The 27,787-nt window shown below is 34.4% G+C and overlaps 1 protein-coding gene across 1 annotated transcript in view; it reads right to left on the bottom strand.

The window, feature by feature from the left end:
- The window catches only part of LOC137389702 (neurobeachin-like protein 1), a 78,010-nt gene that overhangs the window by 34,906 nt on the left and 15,317 nt on the right, over positions 1-27,787 (bottom strand). The window contains exons 11-25 of the mRNA XM_068075779.1: positions 27,092-27,226; positions 24,278-24,431; positions 20,275-20,345; positions 19,590-19,682; positions 17,597-17,708; positions 17,210-17,328; positions 13,451-13,610; positions 11,178-11,295; positions 10,643-10,790; positions 8,870-9,052; positions 8,346-8,499; positions 7,433-7,521; positions 6,627-6,794; positions 4,224-4,271; positions 586-679 (exon numbers count right to left, since the gene is read on the bottom strand). Of these exons, the coding sequence (XP_067931880.1) occupies positions 586-679; positions 4,224-4,271; positions 6,627-6,794; positions 7,433-7,521; positions 8,346-8,499; positions 8,870-9,052; positions 10,643-10,790; positions 11,178-11,295; positions 13,451-13,610; positions 17,210-17,328; positions 17,597-17,708; positions 19,590-19,682; positions 20,275-20,345; positions 24,278-24,431; positions 27,092-27,226 (1,846 nt within the window). The remainder of the gene's footprint in view (positions 1-585; positions 680-4,223; positions 4,272-6,626; positions 6,795-7,432; positions 7,522-8,345; positions 8,500-8,869; positions 9,053-10,642; positions 10,791-11,177; positions 11,296-13,450; positions 13,611-17,209; positions 17,329-17,596; positions 17,709-19,589; positions 19,683-20,274; positions 20,346-24,277; positions 24,432-27,091; positions 27,227-27,787) is intronic.

Genomic DNA, 27,787 nt, shown 5'->3' with positions numbered 1-27,787 from the left:
TTTTTATATTCAGGCCTAATGTATTAAATATTTACCGTTCTCAAGATGGTCAACCTGTGCAACGATTGATTCCAAATGTTGGTTTTCAACTTGGATTTTTTTGTAATTTTTGTTTGTTATGGTGCACATGACTGGGCGTGCTATTATTAAATTTATGAACAAGTCAGTGCTCGTTCTGAAGATGTTTCAATATTAACAAAATAGCAAATTGTCGCTGCTGCACGTTGGTGAACATCGATAAGAAATAATTACCCGCCATAAAATTGCATTCTGGTAAAATCCAACCAATCGAAATGCATCTCGCTAGCGATAAAGTTGTGCAGAGAAAGTCTAGCGTTATCGCTTTGGATGAGCACGCTGGGTGAATTCTAGCGCAGATTAGCGCCACGCAGCGCGATATCGCTCTAAATATCGCCTAGTGTGTATATACCTTTAGGCTAATTAGTTGCAAATTCTGCAAATCCATAAGAAAAAACTGAAAAACACCTAAAAAGTGAGAATACTCAAAATTATATATATCTGCGTCAATTATATAAAACCTATTGAAAAGGACATTCTAGAAAAAACTAACAAATGGAGACAAACCTGATGAGGCGTTTGAGAAAGGTAGACTGAATGATTCCTCATCTGCATCTTGACTTGAGGCAGAAGGTAAAGAGGAGAGTCTATGAAGCTTATCCTTAAATTAAGACATGAAAAATGAGATTACGAAATTAACCTCTCAGAAAAAAACTCGGACAAACAAAACAGATAAAGATGTTGCATTCAATAAAGTTATTATGGTTCCAAAACAACCAATAAATATTGTTCACATCTAAGAACTAAAGTTTGTTGTCGAGTTACAGCGGACAACTGTACAGTTTGTTACAGCGGACAACTGTACAGTTTGTTACAGCGGACAACTGTACAGTTTGTTACAGCGGACAACTGTACAGTTTGTTACAGCGGACAACTGTACAGTTTGTTACAGCGGACAACTGTACAGTTTGTTACAGCGGACAACTGTACAGTTTGTTACAGCGGACAACTGTACAGTTTGTTACAGCGGACAACTGTACAGTGGACACGAAACAATTTGTATTTTTTGTTCAAACTTATTTTCACAGAATCAGATTTGAACAAAAATTTTGATTCTGTGAATAACAGTTAAAATATCTTAATTTAGCCTTAATAAAATGCATGTTACCAAAAGTTACTAAATAATTATAGTGTGTTCTGTTCATCAGTGTCTACAGTTGAGACCTCAACGAGAAATTACTGTAGAAAAAGGAGCGTCACAGACAGAGACATTCAGATAAAGTTCTTGGCCAAAAGACACATTAGCTCTTGCAGGACCAACTTGAAACTCTGACTTGTATATAGCTGATCAATTATATAAAAAGTTTGTATGCACTTTTATAGTACTTTTAAGTACTTTTAGTTTATGTAATTTTACTAGAATATTTTTAAATTATATGCATAAAAAATATATGAATCATTCCTTTTCGTAATATGATTCAACATATGAAGAATTTCTTTTCATAACATGATTTAACATATGAATCATTCCTCTTCATAATATGATTCAACATATGAATCATTCCTTTTCATAATGTGATTCAACATATGAATCATTCCTTTTCATAATATGATTCAACATATGAATCATTCCTTTTCATAATATGATTCAACATATGTATCATTCCTTTTCATGATTCAACATATGAATCATTCCTTTTCATAACATGATTCAACATATGAATCATTTCTTTGCGGATGATTCAACGTATGAATCATTCCTTTTCATAATATGATTCAACATATGAATCATTTCTTTTCATAATATGATTCAACATATGAATCATGTTGAAATATCTTCATACATTTCAACATTCAGTAACCAGAGTTTAATTGTTTGTAGGTGATCAAGATGATATACAGCAAAAACTCTGCAGTATTTACAAAACACTCCACATACAAAATTTCAAGTTATGAAGTCTTTTCATAAAATTATTGCGGCAACTTACGAAGGATGTTTCTAGATACGCAATATCGAAAGGCCTTCTGTATTTTGACTCTTTTGTTTGTTTCGTATGTTGGCCTGTTTTCATTGAATATGTACGATGCATCTCACTCAGTACCATTCGCTAGAGAGTGTCAGTAAATGACAAGCATCTGTGTTAATTCGTGATTTCATGGCAATTTCTCACTCGTACATTATCTCTCTCAACCGTCAGTGGTTTGTTGCCCTCTCTGACTGCCAACTCCCTCCCCCCCCCCCCCCCCGCTCTTTGCTCAATTAGTCTAATCAGCCAACACCGAAGGTAAACAAATATACCATTCATAGTTGATACCATTCATTCATAGTTGATTATTTGTTATTCCTTTGTTCTTTCTTCTTTCCATGTGAAGAGTTCATTTCCAAAGCCAGTTATTTCCATTTTTGGCACTTTTTGACTTTTTAATCTTAAATTATACTCTAACAATATGAGTACCTTGTTCAATGGAGTTTTTGTTCCTAAACTAATTATTTCTCATACATTTCACCCACTAAAATCTTGGTTTTGTTCCAAACCAGTTATTTCCTATTGGGTTTCATTCCAAAAGCAGTTATTTTTGTGCTTTCTTTTCAATTGGTTGTTGTAAAACTAGGTCAACTTTTTGATTCATTGACTTAGTTATGCAAACTATCTCTCCACTTCCTGTGCTTTCATGATGGATGCATCTTTAGCAAGTAATTCTACTGTAGCAACATTAAATGACTTTTTGGAAGAACCTGTGCAAATAACCCGACCTGCTAAAAAGAACAAAGAGAATGTAGAAGGTAATTAATTTAAACCTTTTACTGTAAAATTGGCTTGAAACCAAAATTTAACTAAATTGCAGAAGGCAAAGAAAAATGAAACAATCACATAAAAAAATGCATGTTTTTTGTGTTTAGTACAAAAGTTAACTGGTGCTAGTAGTAGTAATCTACTACTATTTTTGCCATTGCCTCTTTCGCAAGCCAATTTATCGGCTTGCAAAGTAATATAAGTACAGACCATAAGTCGATGGATCGCCTTATCAATAGGGTGTCACTTTTCTTTTCATTACAAGACCCAAACATTAGCTAGACTAATCAAATGATGTCTTAAACAACCTTACTGCCAACCACGTGCAACCAATAAAAAAATTTTGGCTTAACAATTTCATTTTTAATTATTTTTCAAAATGGCAAAACCAGATCGTTATTTTCATAGATATAAGAAACACACCCCATTTGTTCAACGCAAAAAAAAGTTGTGAGAGTGAGATTTACTAAACAATTTTATACATATCTTGTAGAGAATTTCTTTCTAAATAAGATGCGTTTTACAGTAAAACGATATACGGTATGTTTTTATTTTCGAGATATTATTGTATATAACATGTTGGGTCACCGCTTGTAACTAGTGCGCATTAATTATTAGTTCACCTAAAGCTGTGGTTAAAGTCAGACTATTATCTAAGACTTATCGTTTAAATCACGGGTCGCTGATTCTTTCATGTCAAAAGCAGTTATTTCTGGAAATAACTGCTTTTGAAAAAAAATGCAGAAGTCTGTTGGCTGTTTACCATGGTTCTTGACAAAATTGTTGAACAAAAAGAAAGTATAAGCTTGCTTTGTCATTTTTCTTGAAAATTAGCTAAAAACTGTGCCAATTATACATAACAATATTGAGTATACAAAATTTTCTTGTTTGTGAAAAATGCTAAAATCGGAAATAACTGGTTTTGGAAATGAACTCCTCATGTGTACTTTATTTTATTTATTATGTAGTAATATAATTCTATTATGTTATTGTTACGGATTTTAATCATTATTTACGATTTATAGAAATAGTATGTCAGAGTTTTGTAGGGCTTGGACCGGATTAGGGCAATTATATAGCAAATTTTTTGCTAGAGTGAGTTTTATCAGTCAGACTACTTCTATAATAAAAACTGCAATGATGTTTTAAGACTGTAAGATGTTATATCTAACCGCATGCTTCTAAATTTTTATTAGGCCACTTTCCGGTAACACTAAACTTTTAATGCAGAATCGCTCAATTTCAGTTCATTTGAAGCAACTGTTCTCATGTAACTGGCTATAATGTAGACACATATTTTACTATTACTTGGCCAGTCATTTGATTGTGTTTATAGTTTTATGAAGTTGTTTATCATATATCTGCTAATAAAATAGATAGAAAGAAGAAAAGCGTAGATGCTATACTCACTACAAATACTTCTCCTACTTCTTCTCCCTGATCTGAGATCATCACGTACTGTCAAAAAGATTCATATATGATTACGATGTTAAGTCTGTGAAAGTATGTAAATTGGAATATGTAAGTTTACATGTGCATACACTGATGAAATATCATAAAGGTTGTGCAAAAAGCTTTAATCATCTAACAATTTAGATCAGATTAAAACCTTGCCTTGAACTGGGCCAATTACAAAACTGTTGACAACGCTTTCAAACAATGGTTAGTTAAGATGAACCTAAAAATATCACCAAAAAACAGACGGGGGAACAACTCTTGATTTTAACCCAAAAAAAATGAACATGACAAATACTGCATAAGTTACGAAATATGAACATCGAAAACAATGAAAGTATTGATAAAATAGGTTGCTATATAACATACAGTCGACAATATTTGTCAGACTTTCTGTGCAATTTCTATATAATACTTAGCAGTCAGCAATTGGGTTAGAAACATCTTTAATAGAACATATAGTAGTCAACGCTTAGTTTGTGTAAGTTATACTTACAATACTATACATACCATAGTATGTATAGTATACTAGACATACTATTACTATACATACCATACTACACCCACTATACATACTAGAGTATACACACTACAATATACATATTATACTAGAAATTCCACTGTCATACAGCCCACGACCAAAGAGATGGCCAGAGATATTGGCAAAAAATAAAGGGTACTGATGGTTGAGAAATGCAATATTAGCAATCAAATGGCTTTGCAGTGCAATAGGATAACTGCAATGGTAGCTGTAATGTACTGGGTGTGGGTGTTATTATATACAACAAACAGCAATAATGAATGGAAAAGATGTTTATATTTTCCCCCTGCAATAGGAGAAATGCGATATTGGCCAATATTAGAAGTAAAATGCACTGATATTCTTAGAATAATCAATTTTATTAATATAGTAATAATAGAAAACCAATACACAATTTTGTTTACATTTCAAAACGTCATAGGTAGCAATATCGAGAAGTTGTGGTATTTATATAGGTTTTTAGAAAATTTATTTAAAAAGTGTTTGGTCATGACAAACAACAACAATGAAAGGAAAATATTACACGTTTATATCTCTCCCTTGCAATAGGAGAAATGCAATGTTGGCCAATATTATAAGTAAAATGCACTGATATTATTAAAATAACCAATATTGTTAATATAGTAATACAGCAATAATAGAAAACCTATGAGCGTTTACGCGTCTCGAAGATTTCTGCAAACTGCAGCAAAATAAAAGCTGTTATAAAAGTGTTATAAAGCTGTAGACCTAATTTACTGTAATGTATGTAATTCAACAACAATAAAGAAATATGTTTATTATAACTCTGAAATGCAAAATTAGAAGTAAAATGGCAAGCTACTGTGTACTATACACAGTTTGAAAGTTGGTTGCGTTGAATGTAGAATGGTTTTGATAAGCGATCTTTAACAGAAAGCGAGTTGGAGCATTCACGCGTATAAAACTGTAGCAAAATAAAAAATGTTCTCGTCATGAAGGGGCGTTGTAGTTCGGCCCTAGCTTGTACATAAGTTGTAAAGAATTTTGGCTAACGTTTCAAAAAATGAAACCTTCGGTGATTGGACAAAAAACATAGGCTGATAAACTGTGTACCACAATTTCGTATCTGTAAATCGGTCTACGCCTCAAACGGTCTACGTTTATTACAGAAACCTTCGAATAAATTCGATTACAAGTAAAAAATGCCATAGACTGATGAAATGAACACGGTTTTCTCGTGAAATGCGCACTGCTAAATAGTTCTACTATCTGTCGCACGGCTTTATTGGCGTTTCAATTTTCGGTCTTAACTTTTATTAAACCGAGCTTTTCAAGCTTTTTGTGGCAATTTTCGTTCAAATTAATCTATTTGTGTATAATCCGATCAGATGGGTAAGTTTTAAGATATTATCGGAGGTTTACAAAGACTTGGTAACATATTTAAATAGGTTTAAATGTGTTTTGTATCGTTATTATACTTTAACGACTTTAAATTCCGATGCTTAAATTTGTTGATGAAATTTCTAGCCAAGGGTTCGTCTCATTGTTGATGAATAATTTTCGTAAGTTGTGTGCACATGCATTTATCATAAAAACTCCCACACTTCGATCCGCTCGTTTGCTCGTGGGATTATAAATGCTATACAAACTATAGTGTACATATTGCACACTAGAGTATCCAAACTGTACTATTAATACCATACAAGGTATAGTGTACATATTATACTATACATACTATTATAATACACAGAAAAGCTAATATTATTGAATACTTGTTGATAGAAGTGAGCAACTTTTAGAGGAAATCAGGATAGTATCAACATAGAACAAAATGAGCCGTTTGGAAGAACGCTGACCTCTTCAGTGGATGGAGTGGATGGAGTGGCTAGATGCATAGATGCTAGCCTCGAGTCTTTTTCCGTTCTGTCACGTCTCTTGAGTAATCGACATATGCACTCTTGCCAGCCCTTCAGGGTAACTATGGTCGTTAGAGAGATCGGGTTGTCAGCCAGAGTGTCATGGAGCTAAAGTTGAAAAAATGCTATGGATTATTGTTTGCGCTGGAAGCAGCAAAACGAAAACTTACCATGGTAAAATTGTAAAAACAGCACTAATGGTAAACAGAGTCATCTAGTTAGGCACTAATGATGATGAGACATAGTTAGGGGCTATCAGTTAGTCATTGTTGAACTAAATCATTAACATCTGTTAGATGACAAATTACTTCATGAAATTACACAAATGTATTTATAGAGCTATTAACAGTGAATTAGAATCCCACAAGATATGAAAAGATAAATCCTTTCATTCATTCAATGCCTAGTGTTGACATGATAGTCTAGTACTCTAGACGAACAAGGTAATACGTGACTGCAATAACCTATATATTATCTAGTAATATAATACATGGTTGTACTAACCTATACACTGTGTAGTAGCAAAATACAGGCTGTCCTGCTCTATATAATGTCAAAAGACAATAGATGATTCTGACTAAACATGTGAATATAACTAATACAATAGTTGAGTGTGAGTAGACTTGTGACTATAACTGATACAATAGATGAGTGTGAGTAGACTTGTGACTATAAACATTGTAATAAACTATGTGTATACATGTAGTTTGACTAGACTTCCATAAATGAGATGCGACAAGCTATACCTTTGATGCAATGGCCAACTTAGTTGGAGGGGCGGCGCGATGGCAGAGTGAGATGACATCAATAATGTTGGGAACATTAGGAACCAAATCTATAAGGTAATCAGACAATATCACAAACAGAAGCACTGATGGTGAGTTAACTATACTGCTGCATATTATACAAAGTGATGTCACTTTTGGTGCACTCAGTACATCACAGATTTTTGAAAGCTGCAGTTTTATACTGTGGAAGTCAACATAAATTAGAACAAGATTCAAAGAAGTAAAAGCAAATTAAAAGATTACCATTCTTTCAAACTAATGACTAGCATAAGGAAACAAGCTGCTGGACTAATTAATTCTGATCACCACCTAGTTATGTGAGGGTTATGCCCAAGAACGGTTTCTTCACCAAAATTTGCTTCATCATTTCTGCTGGTGTCAACAAAAGCAGTCTGACAAAGTGAATATTAGAATTATTGAATACATTTGTTTTTATCTAAACTGACTAACAATAAATATGCTACATTTTATCTACTGTGTGAATAAAATATAGGGCTGATGTAGGTTTGCGACCTTGTAGTTTTCACTTGGCGTGATGGGCGCAATTACTAAAATATGTGAAAAAATCACTGTGCATCCTGGTTGGTTGATGAGATCTCATCTTAAAGGAAATATCTGTAAAAATTATGAGTTTCTTCTATTGATAAAGATAATGGAGCAGATCATCCAGCAAAAAATTGCCAAATGCGAGGAAGGGCAACTCTTTGTCTGTAACAAAGAAAGACTGTCCATGTCTGATCTAGCACAGGGCAAGATATGAAATTCTCATATGTTGCTGATTATCTAATTCTTGAAAAATAATCTACCCTACGTATGCAACACAGAGTGACTATAAGCAAGTGTCGGCTATTTATATAGAAACAAAGGCTACCGCATGCTATGTCCATTAGCGCAAGAGTTAGTGTGTCATTTGGAGGGTTTAGTGGGTCGAGTTGGATAGTGAGGCCCCCCATACGACAGTCCAGTCCCAGGAGCTTCCTTGGAATTGGAGCAACTGACGAAGTAGAGAGCAGAGTCAGCTGCACCTAGGAATGTAAACAAATACTCTAGGCTCTTGAGTTAAGCATATATTGTGTAGAGGGTTATGAGGTAAGGCATACCACTAGGGTGTTATCTTTTGACAATGTTGATGTAACTGCTGTCGGTATAAACTATTTAATTACTTCAAATTCTGATGTTACATGCAGAAAAGGTACAAGCCAAACAATGCTTTTCCCTGAATCAAGATCTGATAGTTTGGACTATAAATGCGAGACAAATATCTGGATCTGAAACACTAAAATTGTAGCTGATTAGACACAAAGCAAAGCAGGTAGACAGATAAGAGAGGCAAAGCGATTGAGGCAGGAACATTTCACCATAACTCATACGAAAAAAAGGAAAATCTGTTGTTACCTTCAAAACAGCCTGCTTGACCGCAAGAGAGACGCATCTCCTTCGGTTGTGAGAGTATGGCCCAGGATTGACTAGCAAGTGGTAAAGGAGAATGGCTCCATCATCCTCACACATCTTGAGATGAAGCTGAATGTTGAATGGGTTATCAAGGAGCTCTTGCAGCATTCCCACAGCCTCCAGCACCTAACCACATAAGATAGTAACATTATAGCGTGCAGTCCTACCAATGACCTTGCTTTGGCATGCAAAGTTCATAACGAACGTCTGCTGCCGTTTTACTAACATCGATGGGGTTGGGTGGCCAAGTTTCTGTGATTTGTTTAGAGCTATTTCACCCGATTGGTGAATTATATATACGAGGTCTGATCCAAAAGTTTCCGGAATGGAGTTGTATACTCGTGCATATTTGCACGATGGAAAAACCCATTGCAGCGTTGGCTGGGAAACACCTCTGGAGTGTTGTCACCAAATTTCAAGCTGCTATGACAACGCGTTCTCACGTGAGCCGACGATATGTCAAGGCCTGTCAGGTGCTTCTGTCACTTTAAAAAAAAAAATATCGTCATGTCTAATAAACCAGAACAGCGCATTTGCATTAAATTTTGTGTGAAATTAGGAAAAACAAGGATATTACGACCTTTAAAATAAAGTTTTGATCATTCCTGAAAGCTTCCTTAAAATCGTTGCAAGCGTGCATCCTGAGCTCGTTTTGATCATCAGTTAGCAAGCTTGGCACGAACTTTGCTGCGACTCGTTTAAATTGTTAAAAAATCATTTAAATTGTCAGTTAAAACTTTTTGGACAGTTCCAAAACTAAGTCCAGTCTCTCCAGATATCTCTAATGGTTAAACGTCGATCTGGCATGACTAGTGACCTCACACTCTCAATTTACGCGCAGGTTCTTGCCGACCCTGGTCTGCCAGACCTCGCGTCATCTTCAGTGCCGTCTCTACCTTCACAAAAACGTTTGTACCACTCAAAAATTTGTGTTTTCTTTAAACCAGCATCTTCAAAAGCAATAGTTAACATTTCAACTGTATGAGTACTTGTTTTCCCTAATTTCGCACAAAATTTAATGCAAATACGCTGTTCCGATTGATTAGACATGACGATAAATTTGTTAAAAAACGACGGAAGAACATGACAGACCTTGACATATCGTTAGCTCACGTGAGAACGCATCGTCATAGCAACCTGAAATTTTGTGACAACACTCCAGAGGTGTTTCCCAGCCAACCCTGCAATGGGTTTTTCCATTGTTTCACGATTAAAATTGATAAAACTTGATGGTGATCAAAACACTCAGAAGGAAGATATGTAAGAAATGACGGCACTCGTTGTTATTGCTGTGATAATTGATATCGGCTGTTACGTTCAAGTTGAAGCATTAGGTATCTCTATTCTGTCGGTCTCTTCGAAATTATAGATGTTGCAATCACACTTTTGATTGATTCGAGCGTTGTAATAGCCTTATTGATCGAAGTTTTATTGAATTTAATCTTGAAACATCCTGGCAATCAGATCTGCTCAAACATAAAAAAATCACAAATGATAAAAAACACGATACCTTCTGATGAAATCTACAGAAATTTTGTGTAAATACAGCTTTAGGGTGACCGTAAGATATGGTTTGACTGTTCCTTTACCTAAATGTAGAAACTCGTCTTATCTTCAGAGACAGTAAAGGCAAGCAAAAAGGGCAGGTAAGTTCAGAGACGGAGTAAGTCTGCAGAGCAGCGACTTTAGTTATAATTAGAGAGCCTAAATACATACCACATTATCATCTCTAACGGAATGTATGAATAGGAGAATAGCCTGCACTTCCCCTTTCTCTATATTCTTTCGCACATAGAACTTGATGATGTCGAACAATGCTGCACGGATCGACTTGATGTCATGCTCGATACTCGATGATTTGGAGCTAGAGAGTAGATAAAATAGACTTTTATAAACTAGTTATCAAAGGCTGTGGGATGACGCGCATTACACACTAGCAAGAACCAAATGTCTGTTATATTAGCAAGAGATGCTCAAGTAAGACAATCCTCATAAACGTACTCTAATTTACAAGCCAGCTGAATTTTGAATTCAAAAATTTCCGTAGTCACACTGTCATAGTAAAAAAGTAAGTGTTATGCAGGTTTTTCAAACAGATTAGTTAGACGATTCAAGCAGATCGGTCACATAATATTAAACACATAATTCAAAGACAAAGATAAATAAGTACTAACCATGCCATTAAGATAAGCTGGATTCATCTCCAGCCAAAAATGAATTTTAACATGTACATGGGGGAGAAACAACTTACCAATAGAATTGTCTAATTGTATCCAAGATGAACTGAACTCCAAATTTACTCCTGAAGAATTCTTGTCCAGAATTAGCATGCTTGACTGTGATGATGTTGTTGACATCCTGAGCGTGCGCTGGTATGAATATATAGAATACATTACACATACAAGCGCATGAACCGTACAAAAGCTAGTCTGCGTTGCAGAGAAATGCAGTAAACTGTACAAATTGACATCTAATTATATCAGGTGAGTCTAGACCAAAGTATTAGAAATACAATTATGTTCCTAACCAAGTATAGATATGTAAGCCTCTAAAGCATCATCTAGAGGGGGCTGTTACTGGTGTGTTTAGGGATGCGCCGGATCCAGGGAGTAACACTGAATATTGTATCTACACTCAATATTGTATTTACCCTGAGCTATGAAACCTCTTATTAATGTGTCATAAAATATATCTCTCAAAGTTTGTCTGTGTAACCGTGTGTCCGTGCGTCCATCTATAGCTATTAAAGTCCTTGAATTTAAAATTCCCCATTATCATGGAACTCGGAGTAATTGCAACCACAAGTTTAAGAACCACACACTCTACCGCTGAGCTATACAAGGCGTATTGATCACAGGCATTATCATATACCAAAAACGTTTGCACACGTTATAACGTTACACGTTGCACACGCTAAATGACGTAGTATTTTTAACTCTAAATTTTATTAACTCTATGAAACACGATGCTTTTTGTGTTTTCTTGAACTTATATTTTCGGTTATTTGTGAGGTTCAATTGTTATATCCGCGGTCAAGGCAAATTCTTTTCACGCGAACAATTGTATTATCTCCGTAGGAAACACCTCGACATTCAATACAGTACAATATCTCATTTTCACATTTGTAACAAAATCAAGAGGTACCAGTATCGTCGTATTCAAAGTTTTGATGGATAGCTTCTGCTGGAACAGCAACCATTTTTATACACACACTTCTATGCAAAAATTGTTATTATCATTCAACATATTCAAGATTTTTATTTTGTTTTCTCAGTTCATATTACATGTAATTGTATCACTACTGAATAATAATGTTTTATTGTAATCGTAGCAGAACATATTTAATTGAGCTATTACTTGCTAATTATTTCACATTTACTTTTAAACCCTGTTATAGTTCTTTTTCATATCATTTGACCGGCACAAATATTTTCCTCATGATACGAAGTTTGAAAGTTACAGTTGTTTGACAAAGTTTTAAAACCTTTACAGTTGTTTCTATTTTTACTCTGTATTTATTTTAACTACGCAAAACACTTTTCTTATGATATGTAGTCTGAAAGTTGGCATGGCAAATTTTGTTATACGTTAAATACAAATCAATTTTTTGTATTGAAGACCCTTTTATTATCCAGCCACGCCGGGTAGTACAGCTAATGTGTCATAAACTAGGAAGTCTGCATAGGCTGACCACTAAGATGGTCAGCCTATGCAGCTAGTTTTATGACACATTAATTACATTATTATACCCAAGAATAGAGCTCATTGTTACATTATTACTTGGGTATAATAATGTAAATGAAGTCTAATACTCACCGTCACTCAGTGTTTGCCATGATTTACAAAGACATGATTGTTTAGGGCCTTATTTCTACCATATTATTATACGGTTTCTAATTTATTGCTCAAATACTCTGAACATTGAGCTTTAAACTTAGCTTTCAATTGTTAGTGATGATTGTTGACAATGTCTGATTCATCACGTCTAGTTCTCTCATCCTCTGAACACTTTTACTTCTAAACGGACTCTCCCAAGGTCCCTTTTACTCCAACACAAACTCTCTCAAGGTCACTTTTACTCCTAGACAAACTCTCTCAAGGTCACTTGTACTCCTACTCAAACTCTCTCAAGGTCACTTTTACTCCTAGACAAACTCTCTCAAGGTCACTTGTACTCCTACACAAACTCTCTCAAGGTCACTTTTACTCCAACACAAACTCTCTCAAGGTCACTTTTACTCCTAGACAAACTCTCTCAAGGTCACTTTTACTCCGACACAAACTCTCTCAAGGTCACTTTTACTCCAACACAAACTCTCTCAATGTTAGTTTTACTCCTAGACAAACTCTCTCAAGTCACTTTCACTCCTCCACACTCTCTCAAGGTCACTTTTACTCCTACACCAACTCTTTCAAGATCACCTTTGCTCCAACGCAAGCTCTCTCAAGGTCACCTTCACTCAATCACAAACTCTTTCAAGGTCACCTTTACTCCAACACAAACTCTCTCAAGGTCAAACTTACCAACTCTAACCTCCCACCTCTCAGAAGCATTCCATATTCTAAAGTCCAAGAGGATATGCTGAAGGATTGAGTTGTAGAGGTTCGTGTGCTGCCGGACAGCTCCACTCAGAGCATTCTGCACAGCCATCAATGTAAACTCATCTATGAACCGAACATCCACCTGAATAGAGAAATGCTGAAAGTGTAGCTCGTTTAAAAGAGGTGTGACATCTGCAATCTTTAAGCATTTCTCTAAAATATTTAAAACAAGGATGACTTTGTTTTAAATGAAATAATTTGAAATAAATTATCACAACTGGACACAAACACTAGAGTAGGTCAAGATGACTGTCATTAAAAGCAACAAAATTTACATTACAGTTATTTGGTATCAAAAGGTTCACCATATTTCACTCTGCTGTGTTGCAGGTTCAAAATATGTGGAAATGTGATTACAAGCTCTTATAAACTCAAAAACGAACAGTTAATCGCCGCCATCACGAAACCGCCGTAGTTTAACCACATCAAGTTGAATATGCCATCAAAATAAGGGATTCCAACCTATGGCCCTTTTATGTAACTGTTCGCTTTTGAGCTTTTAAGAGCTTGTAGGCACATTCCCACATATTTAGAACTTGCAAAACAGCAGAGTAAGACAGGGTGAACCTTTAGATACCAAATAACTATGAAGTAAATTTTGTTGTAAGTCAAACTTTAAGTTATTCAGGCAACTACCTGTCTACTCGGATAACTGATAATCCATGTATTGTTATGGCTTCATTTCTCCTAACTGACAGTCTTTGTAGAGCTTTCTTAAATATAGCCTACCTGTCACAAAAATATTATGAAGTTATGTAAATTGATATAATTATTAATAAGTTGTTACAGAAACAAGTTTTTAGGAACCTGAAAGGCTGCGGATCTTACACCTATTATGCGCAGCTATCTGAAATTATATAAATATTATATCATCTACTATATTATAAAACTGTGATCTTGTAATCTTGTTTGAAACAGCCTCACTGAAGAAATTATAAAGGCGGCAATTAAAGTGTTTATAAAAGTTTGCTATGTACGACCTTGAACTAGTGACATTCAGATTGGTTAAATGGACACACTATCAACTAGGATAATCAGTCACCTTTGAAAAGCGTTGAATAATCTTCACCATAATAAGGGTTGTTTTCCTGATATCAACAATTTGTTGGGTGATGAGAGATTTACAAGAGCCGACGACCAAAGCTCCAAGAGTTATCTACGGCTTAGTAAATGTGAGAAAGGAGCCCCGATGCAAGTGATGCCGGGCTCGAGTGGCAATCTTAGGACTTTAGTTTTATGTATAACGACACCACAATCTATTTTATTGGAAACTTTGGAGTTCGCCTTCACGTGCATCAAGGATGATTGCCATCAATGAATGCATTCATGGATTTTTGTTGTGAAAATATGTGTGTTGAAAACAAAAAAAATTCCGAACTTCGACGAGCTTAATGCTATTATAGTTATAGATACATAACTTCAAAAATCAAATGTTTTTTTCAATTTGTTTACATGTTATAAAAATACAGAATTTCCATCTATAGCTGTCCTAGTGCTGGGACGATATTAAAAATTCGTTTCGGTACGATATGATAGAGTAGCCAAACAATATATCGAAATATCGGGTTTGTTATTTGGAGTTATCTTACCTGTTAGAAAACGCTGCCATGAGAGAAAAACTCCCTAATGAATCATGTACCAGTATAATTCTTTGAAGAATCGGGTATCAAATCGAGTAGAATATATATATTATCGTCGATATCGTCAAATATTGACGATATCCGATATGGGCAAAAAAAACACTCGGTACTGTTGGTATCAGAAAGTGGTATCGACGGTATACCGAAATATCGTAATATCGTCCAAGCACTAAGCTGTACCGGAAATATGAAATCAGTTTATTTTTTCGGATACTTGCTTACCTATATAAATAAATCTCAGTGTCTGTTCGTCTGTTCAGTTACAGCGATACAGCTAGAGGAATGAAATACAAGTTTCGTACTGGATTTGAACTCGACTCCTCCAGTTCTCGAGGTTGTGAGCTTACCCATTAATCGACCTGAGCTACTTGCGATGGAATGAATTAGTAATGGTCATAGTCATTACATTGGTTAAGATACTCATGCTTAAAATTAAAATGTGAGTATTTAACCTTAGCGTGTGTTTGTACATAAAGTCTAAAAACTGTACTTAACGTCTCAAAACTAAACTTCAAAGAACTTGAGAAATTCCTATTGTTTGTTACTAGCACGGTTTATGATTACGAACACTGGCTTCAAACACGGCTATTATCATAGTCTATTATATAGACTACTAGCTTACTAGTATATCAAGTAAGCAACTCAAATACATCGGGTAATTATTTTATTATCTGTGAAATGCCAGGCATTTAACCAGTACCTTACCAGGCTTATATGAAGAACTGTGTATGCAGTTGAGAAAACATGTAATTGACAGCCTTTGTATGTGCCAGAAGGTACATACAAAGGGTACCAATGGTGTGAAGGATGTAAATGTGTAGACGGTGAAGCAAGGGATGCAAACATAAGTTTGATTTAAACAAATTTTTTTAAAACACCTCATAAAGATGAACTTACACAGAATTTGAGTAGATTTTATGAGAAAATACCTTCTATCATTCGCGATTATTTTTGATGTTTGAGGTGATCTGACTGCCAGGGTGTTTCAAGATTAAAATCGAAAAAAACTGATTGCAGCTCAAACGCTCAGAGGGAAAAACGTGCGAAATTATGTCACTAGCCGTTATCCTCGCGATAATTGATATCAGCTGTTGTGTTTTATCAATTTTAATCTTGAAACATCCTGGCGATCAGATCACCTCAAACATTAAAAACAATCGCAAATGATAGAAAAATACTGATACTTAAAAAACCTACTAGAATTTTGTGGGAGTTCAGTCTTTAAACACCCACTTGCCGGCCGATTGAAAAGACATAATAGGCATTGCTGGACTCACGGCTAGTCTTCATAAAATTCATTTCATTAAGTATGTAAACTATACTTATCATATTATCGATCTCACATATTTTACATATAATAGTTTATCAAGTATGTAAACTATATTTAATAAATCAGTAACAGAACAAATCTTGAAAGAACGTGTACAATTTACTTGTCAAAACTGTGTTTAAAATTTAGCTCCAGAATTCATTACATCTTATTTTGTTAAAAAACTCTATAATATCGGTCGTTCTTTAGCTTTGCTTAATGATTTTATTCTAAAACCATTTTTATTCTTTTTATTTTAAAAGTTTTAAACTTTTTATTCTAAAATTTATGATTTTGAAAATGATTTTATTACAGTTGAACATAGACCTACGATCAGCTCAACTTACAAATTGTTTAACAGACGTTGGAAAGTTTTAGCAAATATTCGACGACGCTAAAAAAAATTCCAACCCACAATTTTCAGAGCCTCTCAAAACATTACAGCTTTGTAAATAAGTAAATAAGCAGGCAGTGTTGCTCAGTTTGTTACTAGAAGATGGCATATTGTTACATAGTGTGTCATATCTTACTTATCTGACATACATTTAGTCTTAAAATGACACATCCTAATAGAACTAGCATTACTAGTAGCAGTAGGAAAAAAGATTCAAATCAATTAAGTATCGTTGAGAAAATTTGACAATTTTGATTATCAGCCAGTGAACCAGAATCTTATAATATACATGTAGCTATATTGAAAATGCTATGGTGGAGCCAGGTCAAGGTGCCCACCTTTAGTAGGAGAGCCCCGATAATAGGGATGGAGTTAGATGATAGCAACTGCACCACATTCTCTTTTGCATGTTCCATATAACTGCCCAAAAACTCCAGAAACCTTGACAAGCAGTTCTCTGCAAAAAATGCATAGAAATGAGTATAGAACAGCTGGACGGACAAAATCGAACTTACATCAACTTTCAAGGCATTCACAGCAATATTTATTGGAGCCACTGAGTAAACTAATAGTACTCACAGTAGTAACTAAACAGACCAAACTAAATGATCAGTGATCAATGGAGTCACTTGAACATATATTTTCATTGCGCTAATTGCATGTCATTGTGCATACATTCCATTGCCTCCAATGGCATTAAGAAAACAAGCACCACCTACACTAACCTTTGTAGTCCTTATCAACCAGGTGGTGGTCAATTTCTTTGCCTTTTTCCACAGTAAGCTGCTCAAGCAGTGGGATCATAACTTGGAATCCTCCAATGCATTCAAACATGTCCTACAAGTGTCATACAACAGCACTGTATTGATACAATATGGAAAACTGCAGAAACAGTTTGGGAAGCATATCAACATTTCTTACCTGCAGTAATATTTTTGTTTAAACTAAATTGGGTCTTGAGTAAACTAAATCTTTGGTCTTGATAAAACTAAACACGTATTCACATTTGAATCCTTGAGTACACTAAACACGTATTCAGATTAGAATCTTAAGAATTTGAAAACTGATCTACTGGCTAGTGATTTACTGGATCAACATGTTGTGAGTTGCTATCAAATTGACCATGGTTAGTCAAGGTTGATCAATGTTGGTAGTATTTAGTGTGCTCCTGGATGCAATGTGCAAAAGTAATCTTTTTGAGTTTGTCAAAAGCCTTTGTTTTCACTTACTAGAAGTTACAAGAACCTTTGATGTTTTTTATTACGAGAAAATACCCAACAAGTTTGGTAGTAAAGGCATTAAAAATATGCCTTTAGCATTAAAACTATCATACTATTTGAATTCTTCTGCTAAGATTAGCAAAACTTAAAAATTAAAACTACATTTGAATTTTACGCTTTGATATGTTTGAACAATATTAACTAAAATTACATTTTTGGCTGTCAATGCAGTCAAACTTGCCAAAGATCCTCCCTTAACAAAATACAGCCATAATTCCCAAAACTTCAGGCAAGTGACAGCCATCGACTTTAAAAGGGGTTAGCCTACTTCCTTGTTTTTGATACAAGCATTGAAAAATAGTATTATACAGTAGACACTCGTATGACATAAATCCCATCTAACGTAAATTCCACAATACGTTACAAATACAAATTTATGTTAAATTTGGCTTCATATTTTGTAGAAAATTTCATATAACGTATAACGTCAAGTCGGTAGAAGTTCTAAAATTCAATTTGAATAGAGAGCCTCAGTTACCTTTAAAATATTGTGTTCTCTCTTGCCGCACTTGAGAGAGAATACGATGTATACGGGTATCTCTATTATATATCCTAATAGCCTCGCAGTTTAGCATGCCGGAAGAGATCATCAGGCGTACTGATAAAGCACAGATAGTAAGTAGGTGTACATTTATTCAGAAATACTTGAAGGTGGTCGATCGGTGCATGTGTTACAGCGTCAGTTTACCAATCTGAATGTCACCAATCGGAGTCTCATTAAAACCAAACTTTTATCCTAAGCTCGGAACATGGCTTCGAAAAATCGGATGAACAGACTGACACCGCTCTTATGTTAGTGAATATATTTTTTTATTTTACTTTATTTTAAACCATTCTTTTTTCTTTTTTTGCTGTCTAGAAAAAGAAAAAAACCATTCTAATTGACATTGAAGTGTGAGCTGCTCTTAACCTAATGTAAAATATGCTGTAATCATGGACCCTAAAACATGTGAAAGTGATAAGAAAAAAGGTTGTCCATACAAGCCAATAACACCCCGATTACTGTATGTAGTCATTTAATTAAAGTTTTAGTTCTTTTTCCTTTCGAACAGCCAATAGGGTGAGTTTGGGATGATCTTGGAACGGGTTGAGCAATTAACATGTATTCAACATAAAATCCCTATAAGGTAAACGTTCTCGGAACGGATTATTTATATTGCAGGAGTGTCTACTGTATTACAGATGAATACAAACCTTAAATTATTAGCCATGTAGCAAGCATAAAGATGAACTCTTCACTTTCAAGTCAATTAAATAGTTTTTAAAATATACCAGTAACTTTTCTTTTAGACAGAGATATGAAAACTGCTCAATAAATATGATTACCATTCAAATTAGCCTTAAAAGTTCAACCAAATAGAAACTATCTCATTTCATCAAAGTATACTACTCGCAGAGCCTAATACAGTAGAACCCCCATGAAATGGGTGTCACTTACAGTGATACTCCAGTTTACACATGTATGTCCTTCAGTGATGACACCATCTTTGTTGCACTCGGTCATATCACTGCACCGTCCATTGACACACATCTGCATAAGTGTAGTTAGCATTTAGCACCTCTAGCATCATTTGTAGAATGATTTCTTAACTCTTTGTGTACCACAATTTGAGTAATGCGGCTCGGCACAACATTTGTGTATAGCAAAAGGCCGCATGGTGCGACTATAGTAGGCCTCGTACAAAACGTTTCTGGTAACTCAGCAGATAATAAATTAGCCTATCATTTCTGTACCTAAACAAAAGAAAACCATCATCTGCCTGCATTGAGCCAATAGAAAATGTTTATAGCCTACCAAGGAGCTAACAATCTCTTTACAAAATCTTAATTTTTTATTGCAACTTTTCCTTAGCAATGACCAATCGTGTCAGACGCATTACAGCTACGGAGGTTTCACTAATTGTGGATCAATGGACTAGGTGATCTTTTTTATCGAACAATCGTACTACCGAAGGTGATTATTTTCTTTTTAGCAGCAATAATAATTTATAAGGATAATCAATAAGGAATTTAGTAGATGCAACATATGTTCACCAGATACAACTCTCCATATGAGATCACTTATTCCATCGCAAAATACAGAAATGTATAAAAAACTCATATTAGCAAAGAAATCGTCTTACCTTGGGATGCAGGAATAGAACAAGATCAGCTTTGATGGCCGTGTCAAAGAAACTCTCCGTATGATTAGCACCTTTAAACATAGAAACCAAAATGTGAGATGTCTCTAGCCATTTTAGTTCATCCAACAATGTGGCTGAATCTTAGGCTATAGATATGTCTGTCAGTATCTAAGATATATAGATCCTTGCATAGAACTTTAGCAAGAAGTAGATTAGCACACTTATGATGAGCTATAGAAACAAGCCTACCCTATATATTGTACAGATAAGATATGAATTAGAGGCTACCCTACATATTGTACAGATAAGATATGAATTAGAGGCTACCCTATATATTATACAGATAAAATATGAATTAGAGGCTACCCTACGTGTATATATTGTACAGATAAGATATGAATTAGAGGCTACCCTATTTATTATACAGATAAGATATGAATTAGAGCCTACTCTATATATATTATACAGATAAGATATGAATTAGAGGCTACCCTATATATTATACAGATGAGATATGAATTAGAGGCTACCCTATATATTGCACAGATAAAATATGAATTAGAGGCTACCCTATATATTATACAGATAAGATATGAATTAGAGACTACCCTATATGTTGTACAGATAAGATATGAATTAGAGGCTACCCTATATATTATACAGATAAGATATGAATTAGAGACTACCCTATATATATTATACAGATAAGATATGAATTAGAGGCTACCCTATATATTGTACAGAGAAAATATGAATTAGAGGCTACCCTATATATTGTACAGATAAGATATGAATTAAAGGCTACCCTATATATTGTACAGATAAGATATGAATTAGAGGCTACCCTATATATTGTACAGATAAGATATGAATTAGAGGCTACCCTATATATATTGTACAGATAAAATATGAATTAGAGACTACTCTATATATTGTACAGATAAGATATGAATTAGAGGCTACCCTATATATTATACAAATAAGATATGAATTAGAGGCTACCCTATATATTGTACAGTTAAGATATGAATTAGAGGCTACTCTATATATTATACAGATAAGATATGAATTAGAGCCTACTCTATATATTATACAAATAAGATATGAATTAGAGGCTACCCTATATATTGTACAGTTAAGATATGAATTAGAGGCTACCCTATATATTGCACAGATAAGATATGAATTAAAGGCTACCCTATATATTGTACAGATAAGATATGAATTAGAGACTACCCTATATATTATACAAATAAGATATGAATTAGAGGCTACCCTATATATTGTACAGATAAGATATGAATTAGAGGCTACCCTATATATTATACAGATAAGATATGAATTAGAGCCTACTCTATATATTATACAGATAAGATATGAATTAGAGGCTACCCTATATATTGTACAGATAAGATATGAATCAGAGGCTACCCTATATATATTGTACAGATAAGATATGAATTAGAGACTACTCTATATATTGTACAGATAAGATATGAATCAGAGGCTACCCTATATATATTGTACAGATAAGATATGAATTAGAGGCTACCCTAAATATTGTACAAATAAGATATGAATTAGAGGCTACTCTATATATTATACAGATAAGATATGAATTAGAGGCTACCCTATATATTGTACAGATAGGATATGAATTAGAGGCTACCCTATATATTGTACAGATAAGATATGAATTAGAGGCTACCATATATATTGTACAGATAAGATATGAATTAGAGACTATTCTATATATTGTACAGATAAGATATGAATTAGAGGCTACCCTATATATATTGTACAGATAAGATATGAATTAGAGGCTACCCTATATATTGTACAGATAAGATATGAATTAGAGGCTACCATATATATTGTACAGATAAGATATGAATTAGAGGCTACCCTATATATATTGTACAGATAAAATATGAATTAGAGACTACTCTATATATTGTACAGATAAAATATGAATTAGAGACTACTCTATATATTGTACAGATAAGATATGAATTAGAGGCTACCCTATATATTATACAGATAAGATATGAATTAGAGGCTACCCTATATATTGTACAGATAAGATATGAATTAGAGGCTACCCTCTAACGCTTTAAAGCCGGGGCCTGAAATAACGTGGAAATATGTTGTTCCACAGATCCTAAAAGCACAAGTAAACTCAGATTCATAGTTTCGCTTTGTTTCATGTACTTCCGGTTTAAAAAAATTACGGATGTTTTCTGGCTTTATGTGGTATAAGATTTTAGTAGAATTCCAAAATTTTAAGTTGATAGGATAATCGGTTCTTGAGATATAGCGACAACATCGACAACACTCTTATCCGAATAAGAAATGAGAGATGGCTGCCGACAGAACACTAGTTCTTTTTGCACTTCCGTACCTCCGGTTTACATGAAATTACAAAGTTTTGATCATCACTTCGCGCAGAACAGGTTCTTAACGTATCGTGAAAGTTTAAGGTTGAGTGGACTATTATTTCTCGAGATATTGCCCAAATAATGAGGGCACTTCTAACAAATAAAAAAGTCTGCCGATAGAACATGAGTTCTCTTTGTACTTCCAGTTTACGAAGGATTATCAAACTTTGATTGATTTGTACAGTAAATATGTTCAGCATAATATTAAAGTTTTAAGTTGATTAGACTACTACATGCAGCTCTGAAGATATTACCAGAATATGAAAGGCACTTCTGAGTGACAGAAAAATGATGAATGTCTGCCGTCAGAACATTAGTTTCTGACTGATATTGGCATACTGACTGATATCCTGTGTAATGAAGATAAAAACTGAAGATAAAAAGCTAACTAAGTAAGCTAACTAAAGATCAAACTAAAAAGCTTCTCCTCAGCCACATGATCTTTACACTAAAACTAGTTGTTTTTCTATTCATAACAAATACACAACCTCTATCAGACTCAGTGTACATAATAAATATACACACTCTATCAGACTCAGTGTACATAACAAATATACACACTCTATCAGACTCAGTGTACATAACAAATATACACACTCTATCAGACTCAGTGTACATAACAAATATACACACTCTATCAGACTCAGTGTACATAACAAATATACACACTCTATCAGACTCAGTGTACATAACAAATATACACACTCTATCAGACTCAGTGTACATAACAAATATACACACTCTATCAGACTCAGTGTACATAACAAATATACACACTCTATCAAACTCAGTGTACATAACAAAAATACACACTCAATCAGACTCAGTGTACATAACAAAAATACACACTCAATCAAACTCGATCAAACGCCAACTGCTATGTTTCCTCAGTTACCTCTAAAACATCACATCTATGAAAGACTGAACAAAAGTATTTTCTACATTTATGTTCTGTTTTTATTGCGTTCTACGGGCTTGAAGCTTCAATATGATATTCAGTTCAGAAGGAGTTGTGCTACCCTGAGCACTTTCACAGTCGATTGAAAGTTGTTAATATGGTCTGGAATCAAGGAGCTGGCTTGTATATACATGGTTAGGCTTAAAAGTGTTAAGGTATGTAATTGTACTTGAATATTCAGCAAACATGTATCTAGTAAATATTGTATTGACAATAATAAACAGATATCAAGAACTGATAAAACTTAAAAAATAACTTTATTAGACTCTGTATACGAGTTATGAGGAAAACCACTCATTTCTTTAGCTTCATGCTCTTTGCAAAAATCAGATTTGTTTGTGAGAAGTTATTTATAGATACTGTATAAACTATCTCAGCATTGTTAATTTATAAAAATTACCGTATTCCGTCTCTGTTAACCAATCAAACGATAGCAAGTGGGTGCCACCTTCTAGTATTTTAGACTTACTAGCTACAGGGATTAAAGCCTCAACATCTAACAGCAACTATGTGACGATCAGGGGCAGGAAATACTTACAGATAATTTTGTTAAATAAATAAGCAAATACTTTTGTAAAGTTTGTAAATAAGTAGATACTGAACATACCTTGTTTGTACATCTCCGTCACATGAACAAGTTCCAGAACTTTCTTAAAGATGCATATTGTGCCCATCTCTCCGTCAAGCCCAACAGGAAGACCGAATCGTCTGCCCAAATCATCTGCAGCTACTTCTATTAGGGGGCAGTCTTCCCGATAATTCTGACAAAACAAACGACAACTCATGTGAGTGACAGATATTCTTAAATGTAAAATTCAATTTTTAAACTAATGAAACAATCGTTCGCTTATCATACTGTTTAGTTTTTGGTATAGCAATAAAAGAAGTCATGAGAGTTGACATTTTGCAAAGCTGTGAGCGCATTTTTTGGCAGAAAATTTGTTTTGCAGAAGTCTTCGGATTCATACTGCAAATATATTAGGTTTTTAATCGATGTCATATAGACGCATACCATAATGAAGTCACGATCTGGGTGAATAAGAATGAATATTAAGCTGTAATCTTACAATGAGACACTTGCTTGCACAAACAGATAAGTTTTAACATTTGTTCTTGTCTCTCCTCCAAAACAAAACTTCCATTTAAATTGCAACAAACAAATTTATCTTAATATAAAAAACTACGACAATAAAATCACAGATTGAGTGATTTTATTAAAATAGTTGTTTCATATTCGTCGCAAAGCTAGCTGTGAGTAGAGACGAGTCTTATTATGGACGCATGGCTCAAACCCATAACTAACAGTTCCGTGTCAACTATCTACCCTCTATAAACAGTCAATATTCATATAAATGTTTGCTGTTAACTCACTCCTTCAAGGATGAGGCTTCGTTATAATTTTGATCTCTTCAATTTAGTTGGTGTAAGCTCAACTATTCGCTCAAAACAAGCAGTGTTACTGGTACAATAGAATAATGATTTAAACAACAACGTAAGTTCAGAATAACTGAGTATCCACTCTTGCATATAGGAATATGTCCAATTTAATTGTACAAACATCTGCCAAGGCTAGACAGGAATGAACATAAATAAGAGCGCAGTGTCATGAAATCAAACGGAGTGTATCTCTGAATAATTTCAACATATATAGTCACCAGAATTCCACAAACAAATATATTAAATAGTGTTCTTTTTACTAAAATATGAGCAGACGGAAAATATTTACAAAAATTCTATGAATTGAGTGGCGTATGTCACAAGCATGCTAAAAGGGAGTCTGATGTTTGTGGTCTAGCAGCTTTCTAACATAATGGTATCAGAAAAGAATGTACAGTCATACTTCGACTTACGAGCTTAATGCGTTCCGAGACTCAGCTCATATGTTGATTTACTCGCATGTTGGTGCAATTTATTTATATATAGAACAATTAAATATAAATTGATTGGTTTCCATACTCTAGAAAATGCAAATAAAACACTCAAAACAAGATATTGTAACAGAAAGAACATGTTGGTTATTGTCCTAACTTACCACATGCTTTCAAAAAGCAACAAATAAAAAATAATGCAAGGAAATGTGATTAATTAAAATGTAAAATTAAATACATACAATAGCAGCTAACGCTAGCATTTGCCAGGGAGGGAGATAAGTTATCCTTCATTACAACAGTTGGCTTTTATCAATGTCTTAAAAGACAAACTTAGAAGCAAACCTAAAAGCAAACTTTCATTTTTAACTTTACGTAATTAAAATTTCTTCGGCGTTCGTAGTTAGAAGTTTCTTGCCGGTTAGCTAATTTTTCCTTGATTTCGCTTTCACGACTAGCCGGCCGTTTTAAGAAATACCTATCTAAGGACGTTGGCCTTTGTCGCCCTTGCAACATGTTGCTATTAGAACGAACACAGGTGTCATCACAAAGGGTTAATGCACGACCACTAGCCAACTTGTCCGAATGTCTATTTTTATAGTTTTGATAGATAGCACCGGCCTTTTCACATAGCATCGTTTCAGTTACGCTGCCACCGGCCAATTGTTTATCTTTTATCCAATGCCTGAGCAGTCTCTCCATCAGCGGTCGTGAAGATCGTTGCGCCGTTTAGAAACTATGGTTAGTCTTTTTGCGAACTAAATGCCCTGACTATATTCATTCTGTTTGATAATTGTGGATGTATTTCTGTCATATTGCTGAGCTAGCTCAATCACGCATACACATTTTTGCATATTTTTCAATAATTTTCCGTTTAATATCAACTGCTATCATTCGCTTTTTCTTTGCATTATCTTTCATTTTACTCGCAAACTTTCGGTCAACGCACGGTACTTTTAATTCACATAATTCTGCACTAAAAATTGCGCACAAAAAACATGGTACAAAAGTATAACCTGAGCAGTTGAAAAATACAGAGTGATGCTGTTCTCATAAAACACCTCCAGCATACTTGGCAACTGACTCACGTGCTCGTATCTCAAACATGGCTCGTATTTTAGTGCTAAAACTTGCTTAAAAGCTGGCTTGTATCTCACTTTTCTCATTCGTTGGAGCACTCGTAAGTTGATGTATTACTGTATAACTATGGGGAATAATATAATATATCTTGCGGAGTTGAATTATTTCACAAAAAGACGCCTTACTTAGTAACTCATGTTTCTGCAAAACATAAACGTGTGTGGCAGAAGATATTTAAAACTTTTTCAAATTTATGATCTACATCTGTCATTTTAATAATTTCATTTCTACTGTAAAAGAATGGCTCTAGAGTTCAGTGATGAGTTTCTCATTCCAAACTTGCGTTCAAACTGCAGTCATGGCTGTCCCTCTCAGTCACTGAATAGTACTTGGTAAAGTCGGCAGGGCGGCTTAAACAAATCTCACTCTGCCACATGTTTTTCTAAACATCCTTGCGAGTAAATGGCACTTACCCTAACAGGAGCGCCAGGAAATATCTGTGAAAACATCTTGATCATCTTTCTCTTCCCTCCTAATTGGATCTGGTGCGAGGAGAGTGGCAAGGCAGACCCTCCCTCCGTAAAACCTCCGATACAGTATGAAAGTTTCTACCAAGTTAAGAGCAATAATCAGAACAATGTGTATAAGCAACCAACGATTGTTAAGGTATTTCCTTTCCATAGAGTTTCACAGAACAATAGACCCAGGTCTATACATAAAAAAATGTCAAGGTATGCAGAGACTGTGTTACAGGTATGCAAATGCTTTTCAATGGAGAAATAGCCTGTGATTTTATGAGAAATACCATGTAGGTGCGAGTGGTCAAAAAGTTAAAATAGCATGATTAAAGATTAAATGCCCTAGAGATGACCGTTACTCTACGATCATGGCTTTTTGACACTTTTGAGCCAACTGTTAAGCTTCTACAACATAAATAATCCGTTTCGTAAACATTTATATTATGCTTTAGAGATTTTATGTTATACGAACAGTAAAATACATGTAAATTGCCTAATTCATGTCAAGATCTTTCTAGATTCTTCCAATATCTTTTAATTTTTTCAAAGATCTTAGCCCTTAAGAAAAAACGCTAGACTTAACTTTTTAATTTAATGACTGTATAGACACTGTAGTATTATTGATTTGCATTGACAACTTTTTTTCCTTTT

The sequence above is a fragment of the Watersipora subatra genome, chromosome 3 (assembly GCF_963576615.1).
Source record: "Watersipora subatra chromosome 3, tzWatSuba1.1, whole genome shotgun sequence".
Taxonomy (NCBI): Eukaryota; Metazoa; Bryozoa; class Gymnolaemata; order Cheilostomatida; family Watersiporidae; genus Watersipora; species Watersipora subatra.
The sequence above is the reverse complement of the archived record's forward strand: the minus strand, read 5'-3'. Positions and strand labels throughout refer to the sequence as shown.